General features: G+C 39.0%; 1 protein-coding gene across 3 annotated transcripts; it reads left to right on the top strand.

Annotated features, from left to right (window-relative positions):
• Positions 1 to 1,614: 1,614 nt before the first annotated feature.
• Positions 1,615 to 25,397, top strand: LOC140954018 (nuclear pore complex protein Nup155-like). 3 transcript variants are annotated; one of them, XM_073403407.1, is made up of 34 exons: positions 1,615 to 1,853; positions 3,014 to 3,151; positions 3,867 to 3,963; positions 4,048 to 4,118; positions 4,629 to 4,721; positions 6,272 to 6,432; positions 6,928 to 7,033; positions 8,116 to 8,189; positions 8,716 to 8,807; positions 9,197 to 9,294; positions 10,059 to 10,211; positions 10,767 to 10,867; positions 11,581 to 11,748; positions 11,900 to 12,010; positions 12,165 to 12,227; positions 12,674 to 12,957; positions 13,077 to 13,143; positions 13,856 to 13,980; positions 14,498 to 14,553; positions 15,143 to 15,282; positions 15,787 to 15,846; positions 16,338 to 16,469; positions 17,775 to 17,852; positions 18,135 to 18,195; positions 18,582 to 18,717; positions 19,104 to 19,254; positions 20,254 to 20,358; positions 20,775 to 20,932; positions 21,029 to 21,278; positions 22,717 to 22,837; positions 22,944 to 23,054; positions 24,084 to 24,220; positions 24,740 to 24,846; positions 25,110 to 25,397. In XM_073403407.1, exons 1-34 carry the CDS (start codon positions 1,712 to 1,714, stop codon positions 25,249 to 25,251), a joined length of 4,089 nt encoding a protein of 1,362 aa, XP_073259508.1. In that variant the 5' UTR covers positions 1,615 to 1,711; the 3' UTR covers positions 25,252 to 25,397. The 3 variants fall into 3 exon arrangements, with proteins under 3 accessions (XP_073259508.1, XP_073259510.1, XP_073259509.1); XM_073403409.1 differs by lacking the exon at positions 24,740 to 24,846; XM_073403408.1 differs by lacking the exon at positions 17,775 to 17,852.
• The last annotated feature ends 814 nt before the right edge of the window (positions 25,398 to 26,211 follow it).

Below are 26,211 nucleotides of genomic sequence, written 5' to 3' on the forward strand. Positions count from 1 at the left end.
TATCTTTCCGGAAACCTTTGGCACGTATGTAGAAAACCCCGGGGGGGTACTGCCATATATGGGCTATATAGGTATGTGCCGCTGTGAAGGGTATGGTTTTCAAGCAATTTACTCTAGGATAGGGTATATAAATCAGAGCGTTTGGGTCTAGAGTAGGGTATCATTTTTCAGGAAACGGATCAGTTGGTTGAAGATTTTATCAAGACTAGGGATTGTGGTATAAAGTTTTGTTTTGGCTAGACTGTGCTAGTGACCTAGGGGGGATTTGGGGAGTTTACTCTAGTATCGGGTAGCAAAATTCAGCTGAACCACAGGCAGCCCAAGCTCACGTCACGTGAAAGGATTAGATTAATTATTAGCGGTGTGCGAGCCGGGACGTGACTGTTCAACGAAAGCGGTATTGGGTTACATGGCGGCCGAAAGGATTTGTATGGGAATCCACGTTATAGATTTAGGAAGATAAATACTCGTAGAAATTCTCAATGAAAAACGTCTTACCTTATTTACATGGTGTGTTCTTGCTTGCTGTGTGGTTATTTTCCCGATCCGGTGCGATTTTAGCGATTTTTTTCATTTCTGAGTTTCCACTACTGGAAACTCAGAAATGAAAAAAATCGCTAAAATCGCACCGGATCGGGAAAATAACCACACAGCAAGCAAGAACACACCATGTAAATAAGGTAAGACGTTTTTTATTGAGAATTTCTACGAGTATTTATCTTCCTAAATCTATAACGTGGATTCCCATACAAATCCCTTATAAATTCACGGCCGCCATGTAACCCAATACCGCTTTCGTTGAACAGTCACGTCCCGGCTCGCACACCGCTAATAATTAATCTAATCCTTTCACGTGACGTGAGCTTGGGCTGCCTGTGGCTGAACTAGCTCTGGTATAGGTTAAGGGTTCCAGGGTCCCAGCGGCACATCCCCATCCAGAAATTCCTAAAGTACCCCCCTACCCCGGGGAGTAGAAAACCAGCATTACACTTGCCGAGATGTACGCTATCTTTTTCTCTCGGTTTATGAATTATTCGATTTATGATCAATTTCTAAATAAAGCGCACGTGAGTTGTTAAATATTTCAGCTGGGTCTTCCATAGTGCATGAAAGAAGTGTTGTCGTGGACCCTCCCTGGGGAGTAATTTTTTCGGCAACCGATCGGTTATTTTCGGATAATTGGCTCGGATCACTTCCGATAGAGTACCGAAGTGATGACGTCATAAAAATGAAATTTGTGAAATTATGGGATTTGTTAAGATATTCTGAAAGAACAACGTCAAAGACACCTACTCGCCAAAAATTAGCAATTCGGGGCAAATTGTCCCTGAGATATTAGCCCAGTTATGCTGTGATGACTCCATACATATCCTTCTAAATTTGGCTTGGTTCATAAGATTAGGAACCAGGTAAGATTTAGAAGGATTTGTATGGAGTCATCGGAGCATAACTGGGTTAATATCTCAGAGACAATCTGCCCCAAATTGCTAATTTTTGGCGAGTAGGCGTCTTGGACGTTTTTCTTTCGGAATATCTTAACAAATCCCATAATTTCACAAATTTCATTTTCTATGACGTCACACTTCGGTACTCTATTGTGCGCACTGTTCTCGCGCGCCTTCTTCGAAAATGGCGGTCACCATGTGTGAGTTAGGAAAATGATCCAAATTATTGGTTTTTAAAGCTTTGACGTTGTTTTGAAAACTCAAACATGCCTGTAGCAGTAGGAACAAGTGCTCTGAGTTCGCTTGTGACTCCCGAAGGGCTTGAAAATGCTGCAAGGGAAGTGGATCGACAACTTCAGGCTGACAGACAGTACCCTGAGCTGGCAGAACAGATTAACGCTTCCCAGGGTAAACTACTTCCCTTATTTCCTGGAGCAGTTTTGCTCCTTTATTTTATAATTACAGTCGACTCCTGATAACTCGAACCTTCAAGGGCAATCGAGAAAAGCTCGAGTTATCGAGAGCTCGAAGAAAATAGCCGGGAGTAAGGAAAAAACAGTTTTTTCTGCACAGTGAACACTTTAATCACATTTCATTGTAGAAATGTTAAGTGAAAATTAAAAGATACTTCTAAATCAGAACGTAACGTAACGTAACAAAATAATTGCTTAAATAGAGCATGCGTTTTACTGTTTTGAGAAGTAAAGCTGTTTCACGTTAGATTTGTGACAAACAACATCAGCCTCCACTAGTAAATTATATGCCTAGAACACAAAATTCAATGTTTTGGATGCCAGTACAATGTTTTTTCCCAACTATGGGAAATTCCTCCTAAAGAGCAATTTTAGCCATTATAACTACTTTAATGCCTAGAAATCTATTAAGTTTTCTATCCTTTTCACTTTGTTCTTTGTTTCGATAAAGGAGAGAATAAGAAATTGTGCCCGACGCGCCACGTCGCACGATGTCAAGGCACGGTTAAGCGTGACACGAAATGTCACGCACTGAAAATAACGAAATCGCCTTATTCTAATTGTTCTAAAATAGGTATGATGAAGTCAAACATAACAAATAAAAAGCCACCAGGGGTCTTACATCCCAGCATAAAAAAAATGAATTCAATTAACTTTCTAAAGGACGTACGGCCACTTTTGAGATTCAGACAATCGGCGACAAAATTGTTGAGACATTGTACTTAAATAGGGTGACTTCGGAGAACAAAAGAATCGGCACCCCTCCCCTGTCCCCTCCATTCAAAGTTGGGGTGTTTGTTGTTTTCTATAGGTAGCTAGAAAAAGGGCACAACATTGCACGGAGGGGATGGGGGAGGAAAGGTATATTTCCTCCTTTTGAAGTTCATAAAACGTAAAAAAGCCCACTTTTGGGCGAAGTGTCTCAACTCAGTTTGTCGCCGATTGTAGATTGATTTTTTACCTATAACTATATTTTGTACAATTTAAGGAGCGTGCAAGCTTTTAAGTGACATGGAAAATCTATCCCTACTGTTTAAGAGCATATAATCTAAACTAATATAGCCTTTATTCTTTTCTTTCTACCCATGATTTTAGCCTTTACAACCTTCAGTGGAATCAATGATTATGACTACCCTGCCCTATCCTCACCATCTGTTGGTTTGGCGGGTATGGAACTTGTCAGTCTCCTCAAACGGGTTCCTCTTCCTGGGGAATTAGTGGAGCAGTTTGATCGTATCCTTTTATATGATCTTGATCATGTACACGTTATTAGAAAAATGGTGTAGGAGAGCAGCCAGATTAAATTTTTTAACTGAAAAAGAGTAAAGGAAACTGCTCTAATTAAAAACTTGGAGATGTTTTATTTTAATATTTGAGATTTTTTCCTGTATTTAATGGTTATTTTATTGGTCGAAGGCACTCGTTCAAGGGAGGACACAAATTCAAGTATTAAGCTTATTGACCAAGTTAGCACAAGGTCAAGATTGATAGGTATTGACACAGTTCTTTTTCTACATTTTTATGGACAAAGATGAACTAGCCTAGGGTTATGAAAAAGAACAAAAGCTAATTACCTTCTGGCCATTTTGACTGAACATGCTTGATCAATAACTTACCTATTTAGGCTGGGAATCATCCCGAGCCATCCTAACAAAATCCTGCGCAAGACCTGATCGAGCATCGCGTCTTTTATTTTTTTGGTACTGTCCAGTCCAGTGTCAGCTTTGATGTTGTCAATGTCTGTTGACCATGTTGGGGTTTCTAAAGCAGTACTTTTGAAGCACTTTCTCTAATCTTAATCTTCTTGCACAAATTTTTGGTCAATAAAGGAACTTTATTTCCTGTGGGGAACAAAACTTGGCAAGAAATGAAAAACCAATTAGAACACAGGATTCACTTTATCTTGCCCAGTTACTGTGTTATAGCACCTTGACATCCTCATTAACAGACATGCAATGTAACTGTATGATGGGATTGTTTCCTGAGATCAGACGAGCTTGGCTAACTATTGACAGTGATATCTTTGTCTGGAATTATGAAGATGGGTAAGCTGTGAATTCCTAAGCTTGGTTTGGCATACAATTATTACTGATGTTCAAACAAAAGCATGTTTTTGTTCCTAATTTCAGGAGTGACTTGGCTTATTTTGATGGCTTGAGTGAAACTATACTGTGTGCTGGATTGGTGAAACCTAAACCAGGTGCGTTTCAGTTTTGCTGGCCTGTTTAGGTTTATGAAAAGTACAGCCGATGTATTTAAAGGAGAACTTTGATTTTGAGAAAATAATATCAAAAAAGTATCAAAAAAGTTTGCTTTTCTAGCTTTGTGGACAGCTTGGTTACCACTGATATTGATGGTAGCATTTTGAACTCTTAACTGAAATGCGCCAATTGCTAACATGCACATATGGCTACGTATAATGGCTGGGCGCAGCCAACTGACACCATCACATGATTATGACCAGTCGTTACAAACTAACCTGTCATACCCAAACCACAAAGCAAAATTAATGAGCTCCCAAAGATTGAGATCTCATTTGAACGATCACATCAAAGGATTTTGTCCACAGACTCAAAGGATAAGGGTAAAACGATGTCACTCCTCTGTTTTCTCTGACATATGCAAATTAGTGCATCTACACCTCATTTTTTTTAGCCCTTTATATTTTGGCAAAATTGATAATGGTGTATGTTAATTTCTATGTGTACAGAAATCCTCAGGGAATCAGTTCGGTACATCTTGTGTCTCACTACACCAATTGACATTGTGCTTCTTGCTGTGACATTTACACCAAAGAAATTAGGTATTGTCAAGTTTTGTTTGTTGTACTTGAATATTATCACTGCAGGCAATTTTTTGTGGTTATTGTACAGTAAGTTTTAGGTAAAAGCCTTTTTCATCTTAAACCAGTATTTTAAAAAAAAGCACTTTATTTAACTGGGGACACTATATTTTACGTCTCCTAATGGAGACGGGACCTCCATTTTATGTGGTCATCCGAACCAGCGAAGGTCAAGCCGTTTGCAGTGCAAAGGGAGTACCTTCATTCCTCAGTTATTTTAAGACCCCGAGTATTGATCCGGCCCCAGGAAACGAACCCGCGACCTCCCGCTCTGCAGTCAAGCACTCTACCGACTGAGCTAATGCTGCGCTTGTTTTAAAAATTTCTTTGTCTTGTAGCCCTAATTACTCATAGCAAATAATGGAAATTCTGGTTTAACCCGAGATTGGATTTTACCTTCAACATAAATCAGGGATGTACATGTACATAGGGTGCGCATTATGAGATAATAATAATAATAACGCAAATATTTATACAGTTCCAATAAAAAGAACTGGTATCAAAAGGGTCCTGTAATTATCTCATAAATAGCTAAAAAAATAAAGAAGAAAATCGAAAGAGGAAATAAAATAAAATAACACTAAGAAATCTAAGATTCAAAAATCAAAAATCTGTAAAAATTATTGACTTATAAGACTGAAAAGAAACTGAAAGCATTATCAAGTTGTCCTCTCATAACACGGGTTGGATAAATCATCAATCAGCTTCTTGTTAAAAAACCAACCACTAGCTGGATTGTGGATGCTACATGAAAACCTCTCTTGGTGACCCTTGTTAACAGCTATACCTAAGCGACTGATGGAGGATCCAATTTTTTGTTTGTGAAACCAGTCTTGCAGTCATGCATAGCTAAGCAGAGAGTTACATTCTTCTTAGAACTTAACCATGACACTTACAATCTGGTACCAAATAGATCAGTGTCATTTTGCTTACACCACGAAAAGCTTGGTTCTGTACTTAAAACTACGCAGTATTTTGACTCAAACAAGCATATTCTCAACCAGCTACCAATTGCAGATTGATGGAAGGAAAGCCTTCCATAGGACTTTTTAGTCCTAGTTTGATATCTTTCAATGTCTTTGTTTTCCGGAGAAATTTGAGCCAATGGTAAGCTCTTTTTCGGCCCTTGAAATAAACTGGCAGCTGGCTGTCAGGAACATCCTGATAAATAGTCTCATAAACTGTTGAAACATGGAAACAATTTTGTCTAAAAGAAATAAATTGTCTCCTTAAAGTCTAGGAATTCATTAAACTAGGAGTTGAAAGTAAATTGGCGCTCCAGCCTTGTTTTCATCTCCTGTCAGCATGCGGTGCTGTTGTATGTTTGTAATTTTCTTTCTTGACAAATATCAATAAACTAAACTGCAAAGTCTAGCCAAGTCCGGTGCCTCAGTGATATGCTTCCAAAAAGATGTTGCTAAACTCTATTATATCATTTTTGACAAACCTAAACCAGAACAGTTCTTTGTGGCAATAACTCCTCATTACAATTTTTTTTCAAATTCTGCCAGGAAATTATAACCATGATGAATTTGCTGAGATGCATCTTCAACCAGATCCGCTGTTTTCGATTCCATCTGATAACATTTACTTGACTTGCATGACTGGAACTCATTTAGGAAGGATTTTTCTTGGAGGAAAAGATGGTTGTGTGTATGAGATAGTTTATCAGGTAATGTAATCTCCATGTGCAATGGAATCTCTGATGTTTCCCTTAGAATTTTATGTTAATCACTGGCTCTTTTTTCACTCTGTAATTCTCATGCACTATGGACATAGCCCTAGGGGTCTCATTGGGGTTAGCTCTTTGCCATAAAACAGCCCGAAGGCTTAGCTGTTAGGTGTAAAAGAAAGAAATTCTTAACCCTCTAACATAGAAAATGCCTCCACATAACAGAGACCCTCATCTCACAACAAGTTGTTTTGACCTCAAAGTGATTGATCACAAACAAACAAACAAAAACTAAAACAGTAAACAAACAAGAATATAAGAATGAATAGGGAAGAAGTAGAATGTCATATTATCTCAAGAGTCAAGGACTTTTCCCATGCACTCCTTCAATAAATTTCGGAACTCATTTCCAAAATGAATGTTGAATAACGGGAAAGGGAATTTTTGTGGTTGTACTAAAAATAATTGGTTCTACTTGGCTTTTATTCTTAACAGGCAGCTGATAGTTGGTTTCAAAGGAGATGCCGCAAGGTGAACCACTCGTCAGGAGCGTTTTCTTTTCTCGTGCCATCATTTTTGAATGCCACATTTAGTGGAGAGGGTATGTACAATTAAGCAATTATTGGTACCAGTACATTAGGGCTTGGAAATAACTTGAATAGACCTTTATACCAATACAGCGGCCATATTGAATTAATTGGATTTAAGGAGTATTATGGGATGCTAAGGGGGCATGAGCACTATCCGATATACTCGCATCACTATTTACGCATGTTTTTCAGGCCAGTTTTTCTTTAAGTTTTCCTAAAAAAAGATCGCCACGGGGAAAAAAGATCATCATGCCATGTTTAGCTGTAATAGTGATCGCCTTTTTCCCGAGAAATATACATTAAAGTTCTCTTTTTGCCCAAAAAGCATGCGTAAATACTGAGCGAGTGCCTGCTGGGTATCCCATAATACTCCTTAAATGTAATTAATTCAATATGGCGGCCGTATCGGTAGAAAGGTCTATAATACTTATGTGCCTACTTAGTCTGATCTCCCGATCAAGTCTTCATGACTCAATCATTCCACACATTTCTATCCAGTATTGCTGACCAAATTTCCTGATATTGTCAAGACCAGTGTCCCTTTTGATGTTGTTGATATAGTCAAGTGGCCCTCTTCCCTTGCTAACTATTCTTACATGTGGTTGCCATAAGACAAAGACAAAGAAAGTAGTATTTTAACATTTTGGTTGCCTGGGGTTGTTGCATGCTTGTAGGGATTTCCCTAAGAGCCTGCAGCTGGCTTTGCTGAAAAACAGCTGACCACCAGCTCAAATAAATCTGGAGAACAAAGACATGGGGAAATTTTGAACGAACGGTTGAGTGAAAAAGCTGGCTTGACTAACCAAAAAAATACTGCTCAGCTTTCCCTTAGCTACATCCCTGTGCTTGTCTGACTTTATGATTTAGTTAGAAGATGACCCTAACCCATCAAGCAATAATTATTGAGCATGAAAAATTGCTTGCCTAGAAGGAAAATTGACTTGTCACAGTTGACTCCAGGTGGGACTTTCTTTCAGTCCCTTTACGTGCACATAGATACCGTATACCTCTTGAATAGTTATTAAAAATGTTTGCAGGACATTATTCTGCAAGGTAGAGTATTGTTTGTTTGTTTGTTTTTGTGTTGTTTCAGATCCCATTGTTCAACTGGCTGTTGACAACACAAGAAACATTCTTTATTCTCGATCAGAGAAAGGAACCATTCAGGTAATGAATTTTTTGTGTGTTTGAAAGTTGTTTCAGTTAAATCTGGTCATGGTAAGGTGTAAGACCACAGAGGTATATCATTAGCTGAAAGTAAAACTGCTTGTTTCAGGACATTGAAACTTGTTTTTCAGTGCAGCCCGAGAGAAGAGTGTCAACACATTTTCTGGTTGTTATGAGGCAAACGATCATGCTGACCAAAAAAAGTTAAATTAAATCAGCCCTGAATTTGGCCATTTCATCAAAATGATATGATATGTTATAGACAAGTGTACGTGTTGCAGGTCAAAATTAAATTCTGGTTAAATTTGTCTCGTCTTAGTTATTCATGAATGATCAGGGCTAGGAGTTTAAGAAAAAATGGCAATCAACCTAGGTTGAAAGATTTTACAAAAAAAACTTTAAAAATTTTGACCTGTAACGCATGCATTTGGCAGATCTCATTGTCAAGTGACTATTTAGTGCACTGCAAAAAACTCCAAAATTTTTTGGACAGTGACAAATATTGATTGTGACTGAATTCCCACAGGTTTTTGATCTTGGTGCTGATGGAAAAGGCATGTCGTATGTGGCTTCCCTCACACAGGACAGAATCACACAGAGAGCAGCATCAACTGCTAGGTAGAAGTATTTTATACTTAAATGTCATTTTGCCCTTTGGTGGCCACCAATCCTTTTTCATACTCTCTTTCTTCCCTCTGCCTTTCTTTTCTTATCTCTAGTTTTGTTTCCCACATTATTGTTTTTCTTTCCTATGGAATTATTGTGGGCTGACTTTCCAGGAATGAGGGAAATTCACTGTGGAAAGAGGAGAAACAAAGTAGCAAAATTGGCAATAGATTTTTCCTTGGAATGTTAGTCCGTTTTTTGTAGTATCTCTGACAGGGTTGGTCAGAATTTCCTGCTGAGGTACCTGTGTTATGGCCTTTCTTTCCTGAATTGGCTGCTTACCGGTGTTACCTACCAAAAGGTTACATGTAACAACATGTTTTTGTTGTTTTTGTTTTCAGAACTATTGATTCCAATAATTTTAGACCTATTATTCACATTGCACCAATTCCAAGGAACGAATCCAAAACTGTCCATCTAGTTGGAATCACTCAAGCAGGTAAGGGAAAGAAGCCTTGCTGGGGGTGCCTGCCAGATGAATCACTTCATGTATTTTAAAGAGGCTCTGTCATGTGTTCTCTAGTTCATTTTGTTAATAATCCCAATTGTATGTGTCATTAATCACTGTGGGACTTGAGAAATAACTTACGTTAGCAAAATCACAGCTTGATGTCAAACAAGTATGTCTCCAATGCATTTTATCAAACATTAGTTCTAAACATAAAAATTGGAACTTTAGTTTGAAAAACTGTTAGGCTAACAAGTTTTCAAAAACTACAATTGCAATCCAATGCAATCTTCCGTTCCTCTTTTTTGTACCTTCTGTGTTATTTATACCTTGTTTCTTTTCATGTTTGAGCAGATAGGTATTTTTATTAATGTTTCACTCAGTTTGGTGGCACTTCTCACGGTTTTAATATTTCTGATAAATTTTGTTACACATCTCCTTTAAGTGTCTTTTAATGAACTGCAGCCAGATTTTTCTTTTAGTTCTTCCTTGATATGCTTGCCAATCAAAGGGACAAACATCATTTAGGGCTTTATCCTTGAGTAATGATGCCATATGTGGGTTGAGTTTGTTGTTGGTTCTCTCCCTTGCTCCGAGAGGTTTTTCTCCAGGTACTCCTGTTTTACCCTCTCCTCAAAAACCAACACTTCCAAATTCTAATTCGACCAGGAATCAGGTCGACGAAGCACCACTTAGTTAATGTGCCACCTCTATTATTTTATTTATTTATTTACCCAACTTTGTTTCTTGACCAGGTGTGCGCCTTTACTTTAGTACAACAACTGTAAGGGCTCCATTAGAGAGACCAAGTAAACTACAGCTTGTTCACGCCAGACTACCGCCAGGGTTTGCACCATCAGCAACCTCACAGAGACCATCTCAAGTACATGCAGCCTTCTACAGACAAGGTACTTGGTAAAATACTAATTTTGTCAAGGCATGACTTGCCCTCAAGTTAAGAATGATCTTCTTTTAGTCAGTGACTAAGGCAACTGAGGAAAAAAATCAGAGTCCTCTAACAAAACTCAAACTTATGACTTGCTAGTGACTACATGCAGCATGCAAAGAAAGTACTGTCCAGTAGCCTGGAGCTAGAGGATTTTGCTATCGGGCGAGCGACTGTTGTTATAAGCTTACCTGTTGGGCAAGTGAAGTTTTTTGAGAATTCAAATTACAGAAGAACTGTGTATTCAACCGTGCCCATCAAAAACCTTTTAGGGCTAGTTAGCTCATTTGATTTAAAGGAGTTTTATTACTGCTTCTGCATCTTTGAAAATTAAGCTTGGATTTTTCAAAGTTGTTGTTTATAATAAGCATTAATCATCTCCATCCAAAATCATCCTTACTTTTGGAAGTTACAGTAGCTACATTACATGTACCTCTCTAATGTTATTCTTTGGAGGTTTCATTCAATTTCAATAAAATAACATTGATAAAATAACATTGATGATTGTCTTTTTCAGGCATTTCATTGCTAGCTTCATCTCAAACAGAAGAGATGGATATCCTCTGGGGAATCAGTCCTGATCCATTTCCATTCCAGTCTCCACTTAAAGAGATGCAGGTATCAATAAATTTTAAGAACTACCGTTTGCATGATTTCAGGGTATTCCAGATTTTAATTCTTATTTCATGGTACATTTGGATACCATCGTTCTAGCAGAAGGGTATGTTTTATTGAGAACATTTTAAAATAAGTAACCTGTTTACTCCCAAAAGTGGCCAGAAGTTAAAAATTATCAAAATTTCCAAAATTAAAAAAAATTCACTTTGCAAAATCCTGGAAACAACTCGTACCTTTTGAAAGAGCAGCAAAGGGGGTTTTGTTTGAATGGTCATGCCATAGGATTTCATCCACAAATTGAAAAGGTGGTCTTTCAGTAGAATACTTTATGTTTTATTCTGGGAGTGAAAGACTGTTAAAAAATCTCCTTTTTCAAATTTTGGAGCCTCTAGATTACTGACACATTAAATTATGGGTATTCTATATCTGGTTCTTTATGGGCAATTTCTACATTTAGATTTTGATTCCATTTTATTGTTAACCTGAAATGCTGCCAAATAAATATACTCTAGTATAATTCAAGGGTATGAAAAGTAGAATTTTCCATATTTCTGCGAGCACCTACAATAGGAGCATTTTAAGGTACATGTAGCTTGCTGAGACATTACTTTGAGTTATGCATAATCTGTTACTGATGATGTCATCATCATCCTGTGCTCTGATTGGTTAGGATCTGATGTGACTTTATTAACTGTTGTGATATTTTGTGTTAGGTGAATGTACCAATGGAGGGTAGAACTTGGTCTTTAAGTGAAGTACCTGAATTTGGTGGCAACATGACAAGTGACTGTCCCATACAAAGCGACAGATGGCCAGATCCACCTGCTGTCATGAGGCAACATGCTTCCTGTCAGAGGTCCTTTGTGGCTCTAAGTGCACAGGTGAGTTTTAGAGTGTTTCAGCCATTTATTTTTCACGGTTGCTCCAGTTGTCCTGGTTGTTCCAGTTGTCGGGTTGTCCGGGTTGTCCTGGTTGTAATTTACCAGTTGCACCTTTGTCACCACCTGATCTTTGTGATTGCTATATCAACAGGGAAGCTACCTTTTTACAACTTATCGCCCAGTTGAGCAGCTTTGTCAGTTGTTATTGCACAGTCAGGGATTTGATTCTGATGCAGTTCAAGCTTTCTTCAAGCTTCACAAGGTAAAAAAGATGCAAGGGAGGGGAATGATTTTTTGTCTATTGATTATTTTTGTTGTTGTTATTTATGGAACTTGATGGTGCAATATGAAAATATGGTTTATTAAAGGCAATGTGAAAATGGTTAATATAGATCTTTTGTCTTGCCATTGAACAGGAAGACCAGGCATGTGCAACGTGTCTTGTTTTGGCCTGTGGTGCCACAGCAACCCAACAACAAGTGAGTCAAATACTCTTGTGCTTAACAGCAATTAAGATTAAAGCATGGCTTCCATTTTGTCCCAACCCCTAAAATGTGAAAAAATGTGTCCAGGTGATCATGATCACTGTATGGCTTGTGGTGGATAATTTTGTCGATTAGGGTGATGGTGATTGTCTGGCTAGAATTTAGTCTACTTAGAGAAGCAGCTGTAACAAATGCAGATTCGCCCGTAACATCTCATGAAAATCTATAGTGTCACTTTAGTTTTCCACTTCAATCACCCTTAACATCAAGGGAACTCAGCTGTAATGAGTGTTATGGGTTATGACCCTCAGTGATAGCACTGGAAGATAGTTTATAGTCTTCTGGAGTGTCTGAAGAAAATAAAGTTATCAACTGAAGATGATGCAGACAATAATGAAATATTGCTGCTTTTGGATAATGCTTTGCTATACTGATTCCAGGTTGCTGAATGGGCCACAAGAGCTTTCTTCAAATACGGAGGAGATTCTCACCTTCCTTCTCCAGGGAACCCTTCAGGAGTGCACCCCCCTGTAACAAGTCCAGGGAGTCCCATTTCAGGGGGGAACCTGACAGGCAGTTATGTAACCAGACCAGGTGTTGACATTCCTGGTTTTGTGACTTCAACACCTCATCAGGCTGGCATGGGACAAGCTGTAGTGAGACCTGAGTTAACAAGATCAAGCAAGCATGATGGACTGTGTCTTTACTTTGCAAGAATTTTAGAGTATGTATTTGATACTGTTTTACAAATTGATTTGATGGCTTCTAAGATGTATCTAATTCTTAGGTTTTCCAATATTCTAACATTGTTTCTATTTTTTGAATCATCCTTTATTTTTATAGAACTTTCTGGGATGGAAGACTTGTGTTTGAGGATTTCTTCATGCCTCTTCCTTCACAATCACAACAGGTTTGAAACTCCTTTTACTGCGTATCACTTTGTCAATCCTTGTTTCATCAAAGATGTGTTGTTTCATGCATAGACAACTGTAAAAATTTGCAACAAGATAGTAGACACACATTGGACTTCACTAGTGTCTGCTGCTGAGTACTCCATATAATACAGCTTGTTTATAGAAAATATAGGAAGAAAAGTTTGGGGCTTACTAAGGCTGCTTGCCATTATTTTCACCGCAGTGCTACATTCAAAATAGGGGAGCTGTTCTTCACTTTTACCCAAAATCAAAACCACTTGGCAATAGATTTCTGTCAATCCAAATGGCAAAGAGTTTTGGCAATTGCGAGTGTATCTGAACCATTTGATAACAACAGAAATCTATTTCCAAGTGGTGTTGATTGCGGAGAAAATAGTGGTAATACTGGTCATTTTCTTAATACAGGGTCCATGTAACCCTCCCACTGAAATGGCCTGATGATTTGTCTCTCTAACGTTTAGATCTATACAAAATCCAATGATCTCACCATTCAAATGAAGCATCCTTAGCAGCACTTTTGTGTGGATTTTACAAAAAGAAAATTCAAATTTATTTTTTGCGAATGTTTTGCATTAGTCACTATTAAGAGTAAAGTGTTGACACAGGTTTTGTCATATCATAATGTGAAAAAAACACCAGCTTTTTTTATTATGTGATTTACCATTTTTATCCTGTCTTGCTTTTTAGCTCACTCCTGTGTTAAGGAGCATGCTCAGTGTATTCCAGTTGGGGTGGATTTTGGAAAGACTGCGACAACTTCAAACATGGATGGAACAGAATATGCAGTTTATGCTGCCCCATTTGGATGCAGGGTGTGAATCACAACTTTTTTTCAGTTTCATTGTATTTTGTTAAGGGAAGCAGAACCCAAAGGAGGTGTGGTACAATTCATCACAAATTATTTTTGGAACATACAAACTTATTTTGAAGTTGAAGCAAGATTAGTTTGGTACAATGTGAAAATACCAAAGAAGTAATACCCTATAACATGGATTGCAAGTGATGAAGTAAATTTTTCAAGGAGCAGACTTAAGCAGACTTCATGACTGTGCCCCTTTTAAGATTAGCAAAATAGTTTTTATCAAAATAGGCAATACATTAAAAAGAAGGATGTTATTTGTAGACAAATTCTGCTCCTTAGTTCTTGAATTATCGAGAAGCTGTTAGTACATGGATATGGCCTGTTTAGATTGATTTTATTGTGGGTTCTTTCCTCCGCCATCAGGGATTTTTTTTTCTGGGTGTATATATGTAGCTAGCCCAGATTTAAGTCAAGTTAGTGAGTGCTGTATGAATCTTGTTGAAAACCACTTTTTTTCTTTCACAAAGTTTTCCCAGAGTAACAATGGCCAGTGGACAGTCACTCCTTCAACAAACACATCAAGGTTAGTAACTGTGGATTGCACCATGTCTTTGTCTGATACTTATTTTGTAAAAACTCAAAAGCAAAAAGTTCTGCATGGCAGTGCTGTACCACACCGCAAAGCTCTGCAAAACTACGTTTCATGTAGGAAATGGGAGTGAAAGTAGTTAATACTGAGTCAAGATGATTTAATATAATGCTAAGCGGTACTTGAGCCTAGGGAGGAAGCTTTTATGTGCAGAAGAGCCATGTTATTCTTTGAATAATTTTAGCAAACAAACATAAAAATAGATTTGGGGTTTAGTGGCATGACGAAAGCTTGCAGGTGCACATTGAGTTGAAAGGTAGGAAGGTTCTAAAACATTTTGCATTAAATGGTACAGTAATTATTATTATGAGATAGGCCTTGCGTCCTGCATGCATCGTAGCCATTCCATGTTGCAGACTGGGAAAGAAAATCTTGAGTCAAGGTAACCAAAATAAGGACACAGCCAAAACTAAGAAGTATCCTGATCTGTTATAGCAACTGCTCCCTAGAATACTTAAATTGATGTTTCACCAATGATTTTCAGTCAGTTGTGAGTTACGTCAATTTTTATTTCTTTCTTTAGCATCAGCAGAAGCATTTGTGGCCGAAAAGAACTTCTTGATTAACTTCAAGTCATTAATTGACCGGTCAATTGAGACACTGCACCTCTGGCAAGTTCTTAATGAGCACAACTTTGAGGAAGTCATACTTCATCTTGAACCGGTAAGATGAAACTTAAAAGTGTTATATAGCAATGTAAGATTATATGCAATTATTTTTGCAACTATCCCCTTTTCTTCATGGTATAACCATTAACTTGTTCAAAGCCAGATTAGTAAAAAAACACAGAGAGCGTGAGAACCTCCTTTGTAATGCGTGGAATGGTTCCCCCAAAAATTCGCACCTTTTCTTAAGCTTCTTTATGCATTTTGGCTGTGGTTAAGTTTTGGAATGCCTGTCCTTGTGTTGATTGTTTTCTCTACCTGCCTCAGAACACAAAATCTCTTTCTCATCACCACCCCCTCCCCCCCCCCCCCCCCCCCCACACACACACCTTTTGACAAACAACATTTTAAACCTCGTATTTGCTTATCAGACTCTTATGGAGAAGGTGCGACATATAAAAATCCTCAGCTTCCATCTACTGTTTCAACAAAATGTGATGAGTATTGTAGTAATAATGAAGGAGTGTTCACTTAATGAGGAACGCCTCATGGTTATTTTCAGGTAATAAGAGATCGCCTAAAGCACATCAAATTTAGAGACCTAATAACTACTGGGCAAGAGGTAAGTAGCTTGGTTGTTTCTTTTCCTTCCAATGTGGCCAAACATAAAAAATGAAAGAAAGTTGTAAATTTGTTTTGCTTAAAGGCAATGGTACCATGTAAAGGTACTACTCAGTAGCTTTCATTTGAATGGTCACACTTTGGGATTTCGTCCACAGACTCAAAAGTTAGAACCACCTTGTCTGGCATAATAAACAGTACTACAGGAAAGTTCTAGTCGGTAGCTTTAATCTGAATGGTCACATAATAGGATTTCAACCATAGACTAGAAAGTTGGGGTCACCTTCTACGGCGTAATAAACAGCACCACGGGAAAGTGCTGCTCAGTTGCTTCCATTTGAGTGTTCACACTCGAAGGTCTCATCCAGAGAGTCCAAAATTAACATCGTCTGACTCCTGTAGTGAAATGCTTGAAGTGACAGCATTTTGTGAGTACAAGTACAAATTTTATCATTTCATGACAATTTATTTTGTTTTGTTTGCTTTGTGTAGATTTGCAGTGCCCTTATTGACTCTTTAATAAAGTGCTATCTGGATGACAGTGCCTCTACCGATGCCATTAGTGAGAGGCTACGTGATGTTTGTCCAAATTTATTCAGCAGTGACGATGCAGTATCAACTAAGGTATCGATTTTACCATCAATTTCTATTTTCTCCCCTAAAATAGACTTGTGAAGAAGGAGTGACGCATTGGTCAAAGTAAATGCCTCTCACCAATGTTGCCCAGTGTCTTAGGTTTAACTCAGTTTGGGCATGTGGATTTGTATCTTTGTCGACTCTCTTCTTTTCTCTTTGAGGTATTAGCCTCAGGGTTACCGGTCATTTCGTCCCCAAATCATTTCGCCCCGGTTACTTTGCCCTCCTTTTAAGAACGAGTAATACTATATTTGAAGCGTGCTTGTTTTGGTTCATTGCTTAAAGAACGCAGAATATTACATTTGAAGCGTTCTTGTTTAGCTTTCTGGCCTATAGAATGAGCAATATTACATTTTGAAGCGCGCTAAATGATTCGAAAATAGGGAGCTAAGTAACACGGGGCGAAATGAAGAAGATTCGAGTAGGAGGGCGACTACAAGGACGAGACTTTACTTAAAGTTTTCGTTATTTTTCGTTATTAAAGTTATTATTCTTTTTACCGCTGAGAAGAGATAGCACAGTTATTTTTATTGCAAGAAGTTAAGCCCTCTATCGATTGCAAAACGATAAAAATTTTAACATTAAAAAACCTTGTTTCCGCCAACACGACATTCTCGCTGAAACCCGTAGTAGAATTACGACGGCTATCACGTTTTCCCGCCAAAATGACGCTGGTTCACCCGCGCGCAGTAGCTATTTAGGAAAATCTTGTCCTCGTTGTCATCCTCGTTTTAACGTCTGGGCCAGTGTCATATCGAATTGTATCTTGGTACTGTCATGGGGATGCTATCACTTCTTTCATTGGCCATACGAGAATTCGTTTCCCAGGCAGTCCCACGATACAATTCGAGACAACACCAGTCCAGTGTCAAGCACAACCTCCAAATTGCCAATTTTCCTGGTACTCCCGTTTTCTCGTCTACTTAAGAACTTACACTCCCAAAGTTCCAATTCGCCACTTAAGAAACGAGAGGGAAACTGTGCTGAGTTAGCTTTCGCAAAGACTTCTGGGAGTGCTACCGGGGAGAGGGAGAAAAAATTGGCCAATAGCTGACAGGCACGTCACTAGTAACAATCCCAGAAGCAATTACGGTACACATTTCGGCTCCATTTCTTAAGTGGCGAATTTTATCTGAAACGCTCAGCCACACCTTTAAAAGAGTTCTTTGGAACTCTTTGGCACTTTTGTCAACAAAAAGGTACATTTTAGGCTGTTATTAAATGACAAGTGATTATCTGCAATCAGGTTTTATGATGTCTTGGTTTTCGAATCTGTTTTGTCCTTATTGATAGGCTGGTGAGCTTTTAATGTTGGCCAAAAGAAGTAGAGACAAAACCGAACAAGAAAGAATCCTAAGAGATTCGCTTCAGGTGGGTTTTGACTTTTACAGCAACAAACATACACTGCGTACATCCCACCTTCTGTCCCGAAAACTTTGCATAAGAAATACTTCTTAAATAGGTCAGTTCATATGACTTTTAGCATTTTAAAGCCTTTGTCTCTCTATATCATTGGCATTTGTCACGTCAATCTTTAAGGACGACTATTTCGTTGAAGAGCTATTTTGACGATTATGAGGAACGATGTTATTCTTGTAAGAACACAGTACATGTGTTAAACGTTTCTGTTTTTTTTTTCTTTTTCTCTTTTAGTGTTATCGACAAGTCACCCATCAAATTAAACTAGATGTGATTTGTTCTCATTTTGAATCAGGTGAGATGACTACTAAAAAGAAACCTTGAAATGGTGTTCATGGCTTGCATGTCCATGCGAGTAAACCACACCAAGGCGTATTGGCCACTCCAGAAAATACCATAACATACCATAATGCTTTTTGTTTGTCACCCCAAAATTTTGCAGAAGCATTGTACTCAGTTTCTCTTGGGGCCATTTTAACTCCTAAGAGAAACTAAAAACAATGCTTCTGCAAAATTTTGGGGTGACAAACAAAGAGCATTGTGGTATGTTATGGTTTTTTCTGGAGTGGTCAATTGCTTAAGGCCTTAAACTTGATGGGTTGACATTCTGGTGAGGCTGCACTGAATTTACTGGTACTACACAGCTAACTTCCGGAAAATGTTCTTTTGCTCTCTTATTAGTGCGATTCTATGAAGGTGTGGTGGACTTGTGTTTACAAGCTGCGGTCAAGTGCGATCCCCAAGGACTGGCTCTGCACTTTTATAGAAATGGTGAACCTCATGGTGATGTCCAAGGAGAGGAGGCGTTTCTGGCCAGGTACGCACCCCCCCCCCAAAAAAAAACAACAACAACAACAACAAACAAACAAACAAACAAACACAGTAAGGCCCATATTAGTTCCCAAACCTGTCAAATAAGTCTTTACCATGTGTACCAAAGGCTTTTTTGCGTGCGGTGATTGAGTGCGGTGGAGATTTCACGGTCCTAAGCCAAAGCCACCAAGAAAAAAACTGTTTTTGCGTGGGTCACTATAAGGACTTGACCGAAACCTGAAACTGCGCATGAAAAGTCTCTGAAACCCAGTATAATAATACACTGAACAACGCGTTTAAAATGGCAGTGAATGGGGGCAGCTGATGTGGTCTAATGTAAAGCCTCAAATTAAGCCACTGTCTCTAATTTCAGTAACTTTTTTCTCTTAGGCAACGTTGCTACAAGTGCATTCTGGACAGTTTGCAGCGTCTTTTAGTAGTCAGAACAGCTCCTTCCCAGTCTCCCGGAAGACCTTCCCGGCCAGGACCACCACCTGTCCCAGACCCCAATGCTCTTACGTCACATGACGCAGAGAAGCATGTACGTATTAAATCCTTTTTATATGATTTGTTGATCCGTTCCTTCTTCGGTTAGCTCTAGAAAGGTACTCAGCATTAAAATATTAATGTTGAGTTCCACCCAGCCCGAGAAAACAGTCTACATTTCGCGACGCCAGATGACGTCTGAGGAATAAGTGCAGAAATTCCACGCTGATGACGTGTCACTTCGCTGATCTGAGTAGTGCTTCGTATTTGTCGTGCCGCGAGGGAAATTAGCTTCAACCAATCAGAAGGACTACACTCCTTCCTCGTCCGCCTAAAAACTATCCTCCGCTGGCATTGCTGTTCAAGATTTGCGCACAATTTCTTTTTTCTCCTGTGAAGACCCTTCCCTCTTTTTCTGTCTTACAGCCTGTTTACATGGAGGTAGGGGACCCTAGTTAGGTGAGGTAACCCGTCTGTCCATATGATTACTTATTTTACATGATAGGTGGGGTGACCCACCACATATTACCTCACCTATCTATGGTCCCGCACCTCCATGTAAACAGGCCCTTATCAAGTATTGGCGAATGGGCATAGCGCGCGAGCTCCACATTTTACGCACCCTCCTTAGTCTCAATAGACCTGATCCTAGTTGACCTCTCATACAGTGTAAGTTCTCCATCGACAGCAGCGAGCTTTTAAGCAGTCTATTAAGCCAGCGAAGTGAGCTTTAGTGTGGTGGCGTAGTGACCGAGCTAACGATTCGTGGCGAGGTCTTAACTGAAACGGCCCAACCAACCAGAGAAGAAAAAGGACTTTGTGAAAGCCTGAAATCTCCCTAGATACTTTTCACACTCGCTTCAGAGCAAAGTGAAGTTGGTTTGGTATTCTGGCGACACTCCCTTTTCTTTAGAGATGTTACACATTCGCGTAAAAGTCACTCCTTTTGTTGTCGCACACTCAAAACTGCTTTATAACTAGTAAAAATGCATAATGCCATCGTTTGATTTCTACTAGGACTGACTGTGTTGCATTTGTTTTGTCATTTTGCTAGATGGAAGAGATGTTATCGTTTTCTTTAGCCTACGGAGATGAGTTGTGGCATGTCGTGTTGTATCAGTGGTTAATCGACAATGCACTTACGGACAGACTGTTGGAGGTGCAACCCTGAGTTATTGTTTTCTTTATTCTTAATCTTAGCTTTTCAGCCTTTTCCTTTAAATTTCAAAGGCGCAGAAACACGTTTCAACATCAGCGTGCTGTGCAACGTTTGCAGACGGGCTATCCAGCTTTAACGATTGTGTCACGCGTTCAAAAATTACCTTGTCATAGAAAGAACCTCAAATCTAAAGACTGGCTGTAGATTAACGGTTGAGCCACGCTAATGCACACAATGTGTAAACACATGATGAAATCTATAATATTACTTGCAGTGATACAAAAGAACGAGGCTGACCTACGATGTAGCCATAACGTGCACTGAATATCTCACTTCTCTGCCAACCTCTGCCAAGACAAGGCTCTCGGAGGAAAATTTTAGTTTTAATTTTCTTAAAACGATTTTTGTGTTATCAGATTAAATCTCCATTCCTGGAGACATTCCTTAAGCGATCGTCCGCACATCAACCTCCCAATGAACTGAAAATCCTGGATTTACTGTGGAGATACTATGAAAAGACGAAGAACTATTCCGCGGCCGCTAGAGTTCTCTCCAAGCTTTCCGAAAAAGAGAGGTAAACTTCTGTGATATAAAACCTGAATTATTTTATTTCCATTCAAACAATTCCTCTTCTGCTCCTCTCACAATTTCTGTTACTTGTGTTCCTTAGCTCTGAAGTAAAACTGCAGCTGAGACTAGAGTACCTCTCGCGGGCAATCATGAGTGCAAAAAGCTGTAATTTGAGAACTGCTGCAAGCGGTGAGGGGGAATTTCTTCATGAACTTGAAGAGAAGCTTGAAGTGGCGCGCATTCAAATGCAAGTCTATGAAGCTCTTAGCAGAATAAATACCGCTACTCCTTCCAGACAAATTGATCAGGCCCTAGTTGTCTTGAACTCCCGCCTTCTGGATATTACAACGGTAAGTTCTTCAACTTTTCTTTACAGTGGAACCTCGATATAACGAAGGGCCGAGAGACTGGCGAAATTCGTTCGCTATAGCGAGGTTTTGTTAAATCGAGGTTCTTTTTCATATATTTTACTATTTACTGGGATAAAGAAAATCGTTCGTTATATCGAGGACTTCGTTATGTAGAGGTTCGTTATACCGAGGACTTCGTTATGTAGAGGTTCGTTATACCGAGGACTTCGTTATGTAAAGGTTCGTTATACCGAGGACTTCGTTATGTAAAGGTTCGTTATACCGAGGACTTCGTTATATAGAGTTTCGTCATACCGAGGACTTCGTTATATAGAGGTTCGTTATACCGAGGACTTCGTTATATTGAGGTTCGTTATACCGAGGACTTAGTTATTTAGAGGTTCGTTATACCGAGGACTTTGTTATGTAGAGGTTCGTTTTACCGAGGACTTCGTTATATGTAGGTTCGTTATACCGAGGACTTCGTTATATAGGGGCTCGTTATACCGAGGACTTCGTTATATAGAGGTTCGTTATACCGAGGACTTCGTTATATAGGGGTTCGTTATACCAAGGACTTCGTTGTATATAGGTTCGTTATACCGAGGACTTCGTTATATAGAGGTTCGTTATATCGAGGTTCCACTGTAATTGGCTGTCGTAGATTTAGTTCCAGGCCTGATTTAGATCCTTATTTTTATGTTTTAGATCCTAGATTTTAAAGCAGCTTTCAGTGGAAGGTCAAAATAACTGTTTGTCTTTGGTTAAACACATTTTGCACCACTTTTTAAACAAGTCAGGCCTTAAGCCACGACTTGTTTGTAGGCGGTTTCCCGACCTTAAGGGTTCCTACAGAAGCTTGAATTCTTAAAAAAGTCTTGCAATTTACCCAACAATTTTCAAGACCTGGAAAATGTCTGGAAAATAAAGACATTGTCGAAGCTTTTTCCTGACGATGCATTCTAAAAAACGTTTAACAGTGTCCAGTTTTCGTGGCGATAAGCTCAAAACTTCACCCGTGTGGTTCTGGACACAAGAGATCTGTACGGATAAAGGGCGAAGCCATATCATTAACACAAACTTGAAAATTTAAAGATAGGACCTAAAAGCTTTCGTGGAAGACATAAAAAGACAACGGCATTCTCTTAAACGAAGTACTCTGGGGATTTGCATTCGCACGAGCAGCTCCCAACAATGTCAACTTTTGTCGAAAGATTTTTTTAATTTGCCTTGTTAATGAACGTATGCCCATAAATCCTTTAAGTCTCATCGCTCATGGTATATACTTTTTAGCGACAACATTTTTTCAATCGGGTATATATGCTTTTTGATGAAGATTTGACTTGACATGTGTTCCATATGGAACAGAATTTCTATTTCAGTCACTTATTTTGCGTGTTTGACTTACATCAGTTTCTTGGTTCTTATTTTCCCTTAGCTTTATGGAGATTTTGCTGATGTGTTTGCACTAGCTGAGTGTAAACTCGCCATTGTTCATTGTGCTGGGCACTATGACCCCATACTGATAGAAACTCTGTGGAAAGACATTATAGAAGGAGGTATGTCGAACACTGAGAGTAACAGACACTTTTTGACAAAATTGGCCTGCTCCCAATTTATGGGTCTTCATATATTTCACTGTAATTTATTACTTTTTGCCCACAGAACTCCAAGAATCTTTGCAAAATTCTCCCAGTGATCGCATGGCGATCGTCAGTAAAAAGATTGCTTCTTTAGGAAAAATGTATGTTCACTCTGAGCGCTACTTCCCACTGGGTGAGTATCATTGGTTGCGTTACATGCGTGACTCTGAATGCTGTCACGCGATTGTAAAACATCAATCTAAGTTATCTGGAAAACGGACTTGGATTCGATTCAAGCTTGTGATACTCCCCACTTTCAAACCAATTAATTTCTCGTTTTCTGTCAAAACATTTGTTCACTGATTAACCGTTTTACTACAAGTATTGCAAGGTAGTTCGTACGTTTGAGTCTGGAGAGGTTCGTCACGCGTTCCTGTGGGACAGGAACGCGTGACGAACCCCTGAGAACGTCTGCGTGGGAGGCAAGAGGAAATCCTGTGGTGTGTCCCTTCCAATTTCACTTCTTGGACACTTTCACATGTTAGTACGGAGCTTAAGCAACCACAACCACAACGACAACAATTTTTTTTTTTAGGAAAACAACAGTTCTGCATGTGCATCACGTTCTTAAGTACATTTCGTCGACGTTCACTGCACGACTACGACGTGAAACCTCTTAATGCGACGATTTATGGAGGGCGTGAATATATACACCGACGAATTTTCCTTTCTCTTTTTAAACCAGGATAAAATCTTTAGAATGCAACTGCAGGAAAAGTCGCCAACATTTTACAAAAAGACGCAATAAAGTCTAAAGGACGCAATTTAGTTTTTAGCGACGTTTTCCCTGCCGTCGTCGTCGCCGTTGCTTGAGCTCCCTACCATTTGTTTTTAAGCGTTTTACAAATGGAAATTTGGAATTTTTGTCTAATTTTGACTTTGACCACATTTAGGACTGAAAGGGTTAACCCTCTCAGCTCCAAGATCTAAATACAAATTCTCCAAACTGATCTCCATACATTTCTTCTAAGAACAGTTGAGAGAATTTGGTTTAATATCAAACATTTTCCCATTGATAATCAATTTAGTAATTCTCATAACCTTTACTCTTGATGATCTGACGATATCGTTAGGAGAAAATTGATATTGGTCACTCTTGGGACCTAAAGGATTAAACACTGGCGCTTCATCAGCATCTAACACCTTTGTGTTGTGCCTGTAGGCGCCATTGTCCTTGAGCTTGAGAAAAAAAGTGCCGAGTTGGCCTGGGACCCAACTTGGGTGTTCATGACATTGTTGGAGATTGGAATCCCTTTCCCAGTCCTTCATGGAATCTACGACAGGCTCTTCAAAGCTAAGGTGAAAATAGATACAACGACTAGCTTTGATTTTCATTTAACGACATTTTAATGTCTTTGTTTGACGGCATGTTGTTTTACTGTTATAAGGCGTTTCTATTAACTCTGTTGATGAAATCGCCGTAACATACGACCATCTAATTACAATTGACTTAAGGGTCTTTACGGGGTGTTCCTCTTAGCGTTTCTATTAAGTCTGTGGATGATATCCTAAAGTGTGACCATTCAAATGAAAGCTACTTAACAGTTTTTTTTCCTGTGGTACTGCTTATTACGCTGTGAAAGTAGGTTCTAACTTTTGAGTCTGTGGCTGAAATCCTAAAGTCTCTGCAATCAAATGAAAGTATCTGAGCACTCCGTTTTTGTGGCACTATTTGTTTCATTGTACAAGGTGGTTACAACTTAAAGTTAGTGTATGAAATCTTGATATCTTACCATTAAAGAAAAACTTAGCGTGGCTTAATTAAAGCGCTTCTCAATGTTCGACAGAACGTTCAGTTTGACGTTGTACATGTTTTAGGACCCGTCCTGGCAAGGTCTAAACAGGCCTCTTCACATTCTTGAAGTTATTTATCATTTATTGATGAAGTTTGTGAGTACGCCTTCTCTTTCTCCGCCATATGAAAGGTAAGTAACTACAGCTACTGCACCAACTAAACCAAACTACGCCAAGAACCCCACCTTCACTAACCACAGCAACTTCACCAAACTTCAAGTACATAAACTACACCAAATTACACCATTATTTTTTTATATTCGTGACAGATATCATGAATTTTTCCACCTAAATTCAAGTAGGACTCTGAAATGACTTTTCACTAACAAATATTAAAGTCTGGTTTTAGATAAATTTGATATTTTCCATTGACCGGTTGCTTGTTCTCTTTCAGGCCTTCGTTTACGACTTCGCTGTATGATGCTTGCGCTACGTATCTAGTGGAATTGGAATCAACTTGCTCACGTGACCCTACAGTGCAGGATACGCTGGCCAAATTCAAGGGATTGCAGGCGCGTATGAAGCGCCTACTGTGAAAGAGCGACTAAATATTTGCTGTTTTGTAAACTGTAAAGCTACCCAAGTCTCGCCATGAGTAATGTTTCTGCAAAATGAGTATTGTAGGTGATTTTTAATATCAAATTAATACCATATTGTACATAAAAGCTAAAACTACTTCTTAGATGAATCTGTATTTTTATTGCGTCTTTGAATGTTCTGATACTACTCTGTCCGTAACGTTTTCATTTGGCGAGCAATGCCACAGAGGTGGCGTCAGATGTGCGTTGAGTTTGTTGTTGGTTCTCTTCCCTCCTTCCTCGACAACCAACATTTTCTAAAACCGGTATGGTAGACGAATAACCAATTTGTTTATGTACTTCCACTGATCCACGTGATCGATTGATTGATCTATTTACATATAGTTATTCATTGCAGGTGCAATTCTCATCTCCAGGTTGCTATTACGAATGCGTGGCGTGTGTTTGAAATTCCACGAAGGATGAACGCAGTCTCATCTCGCGTGTTTAACGTAACTTACGCAAAACACGGCGTTTGAGTAAGACCGTTTTGACCTTCGATTGATGTCGCCCACACTCCCTAACCTTTGGTTAATAGGCGTCATTACTATTTATTTATGTATTTATTTCTGGCTGCTCTTTGCTGCATGTCTGTTATCCACCTTCCAACCAAACGTTCTTAAATAAGTGACTAATAGCATTTTATTTAAGAAATGGTTTCTTCACGTACGTGGCTACGTGAAAATACCTTCATGCCCTTCAGATCAAATCGTCAAAGAATTTCGCAAGCGTGGACCAGTTTGGGGTCAATACTTTGTTCCGATGACTGTTGTCTGCGTAGGCTTCCCACAGGCAATCAAAACACTGTTCTTGTTCGGTACACTGATATCCTGATTGCTTTGCAGATAAGTCACGTAGCCTGTCGACAAAATTAGACAAGCAACTTCCCTTGTTGCTGTTTATTTTCCCGTAAAATAT

Source organism: Porites lutea, chromosome 12 (assembly GCF_958299795.1).
Source record: "Porites lutea chromosome 12, jaPorLute2.1, whole genome shotgun sequence".
In the NCBI taxonomy this organism is placed as follows: Eukaryota; Metazoa; Cnidaria; class Anthozoa; order Scleractinia; family Poritidae; genus Porites; species Porites lutea.

Bases quoted from the DNA above. Each gene is read 5' to 3' on its own strand.
- LOC140954018 (XM_073403407.1), top strand. From the start codon at position 1,712: ATGCCTGTAGCAGTAGGAACAAGTGCTCTGAGTTCGCTTGTGACTCCC. The intron at 18,718-19,103 runs GTACGCACCCCC...TTTTTCTCTTAG, and splicing joins GAGGAGGCGTTTCTGGCCAG to GCAACGTTGCTACAAGTGCA. The intron at 23,055-24,083 runs GTGAGTATCATT...TTGTGCCTGTAG, and splicing joins TGAGCGCTACTTCCCACTGG to GCGCCATTGTCCTTGAGCTT.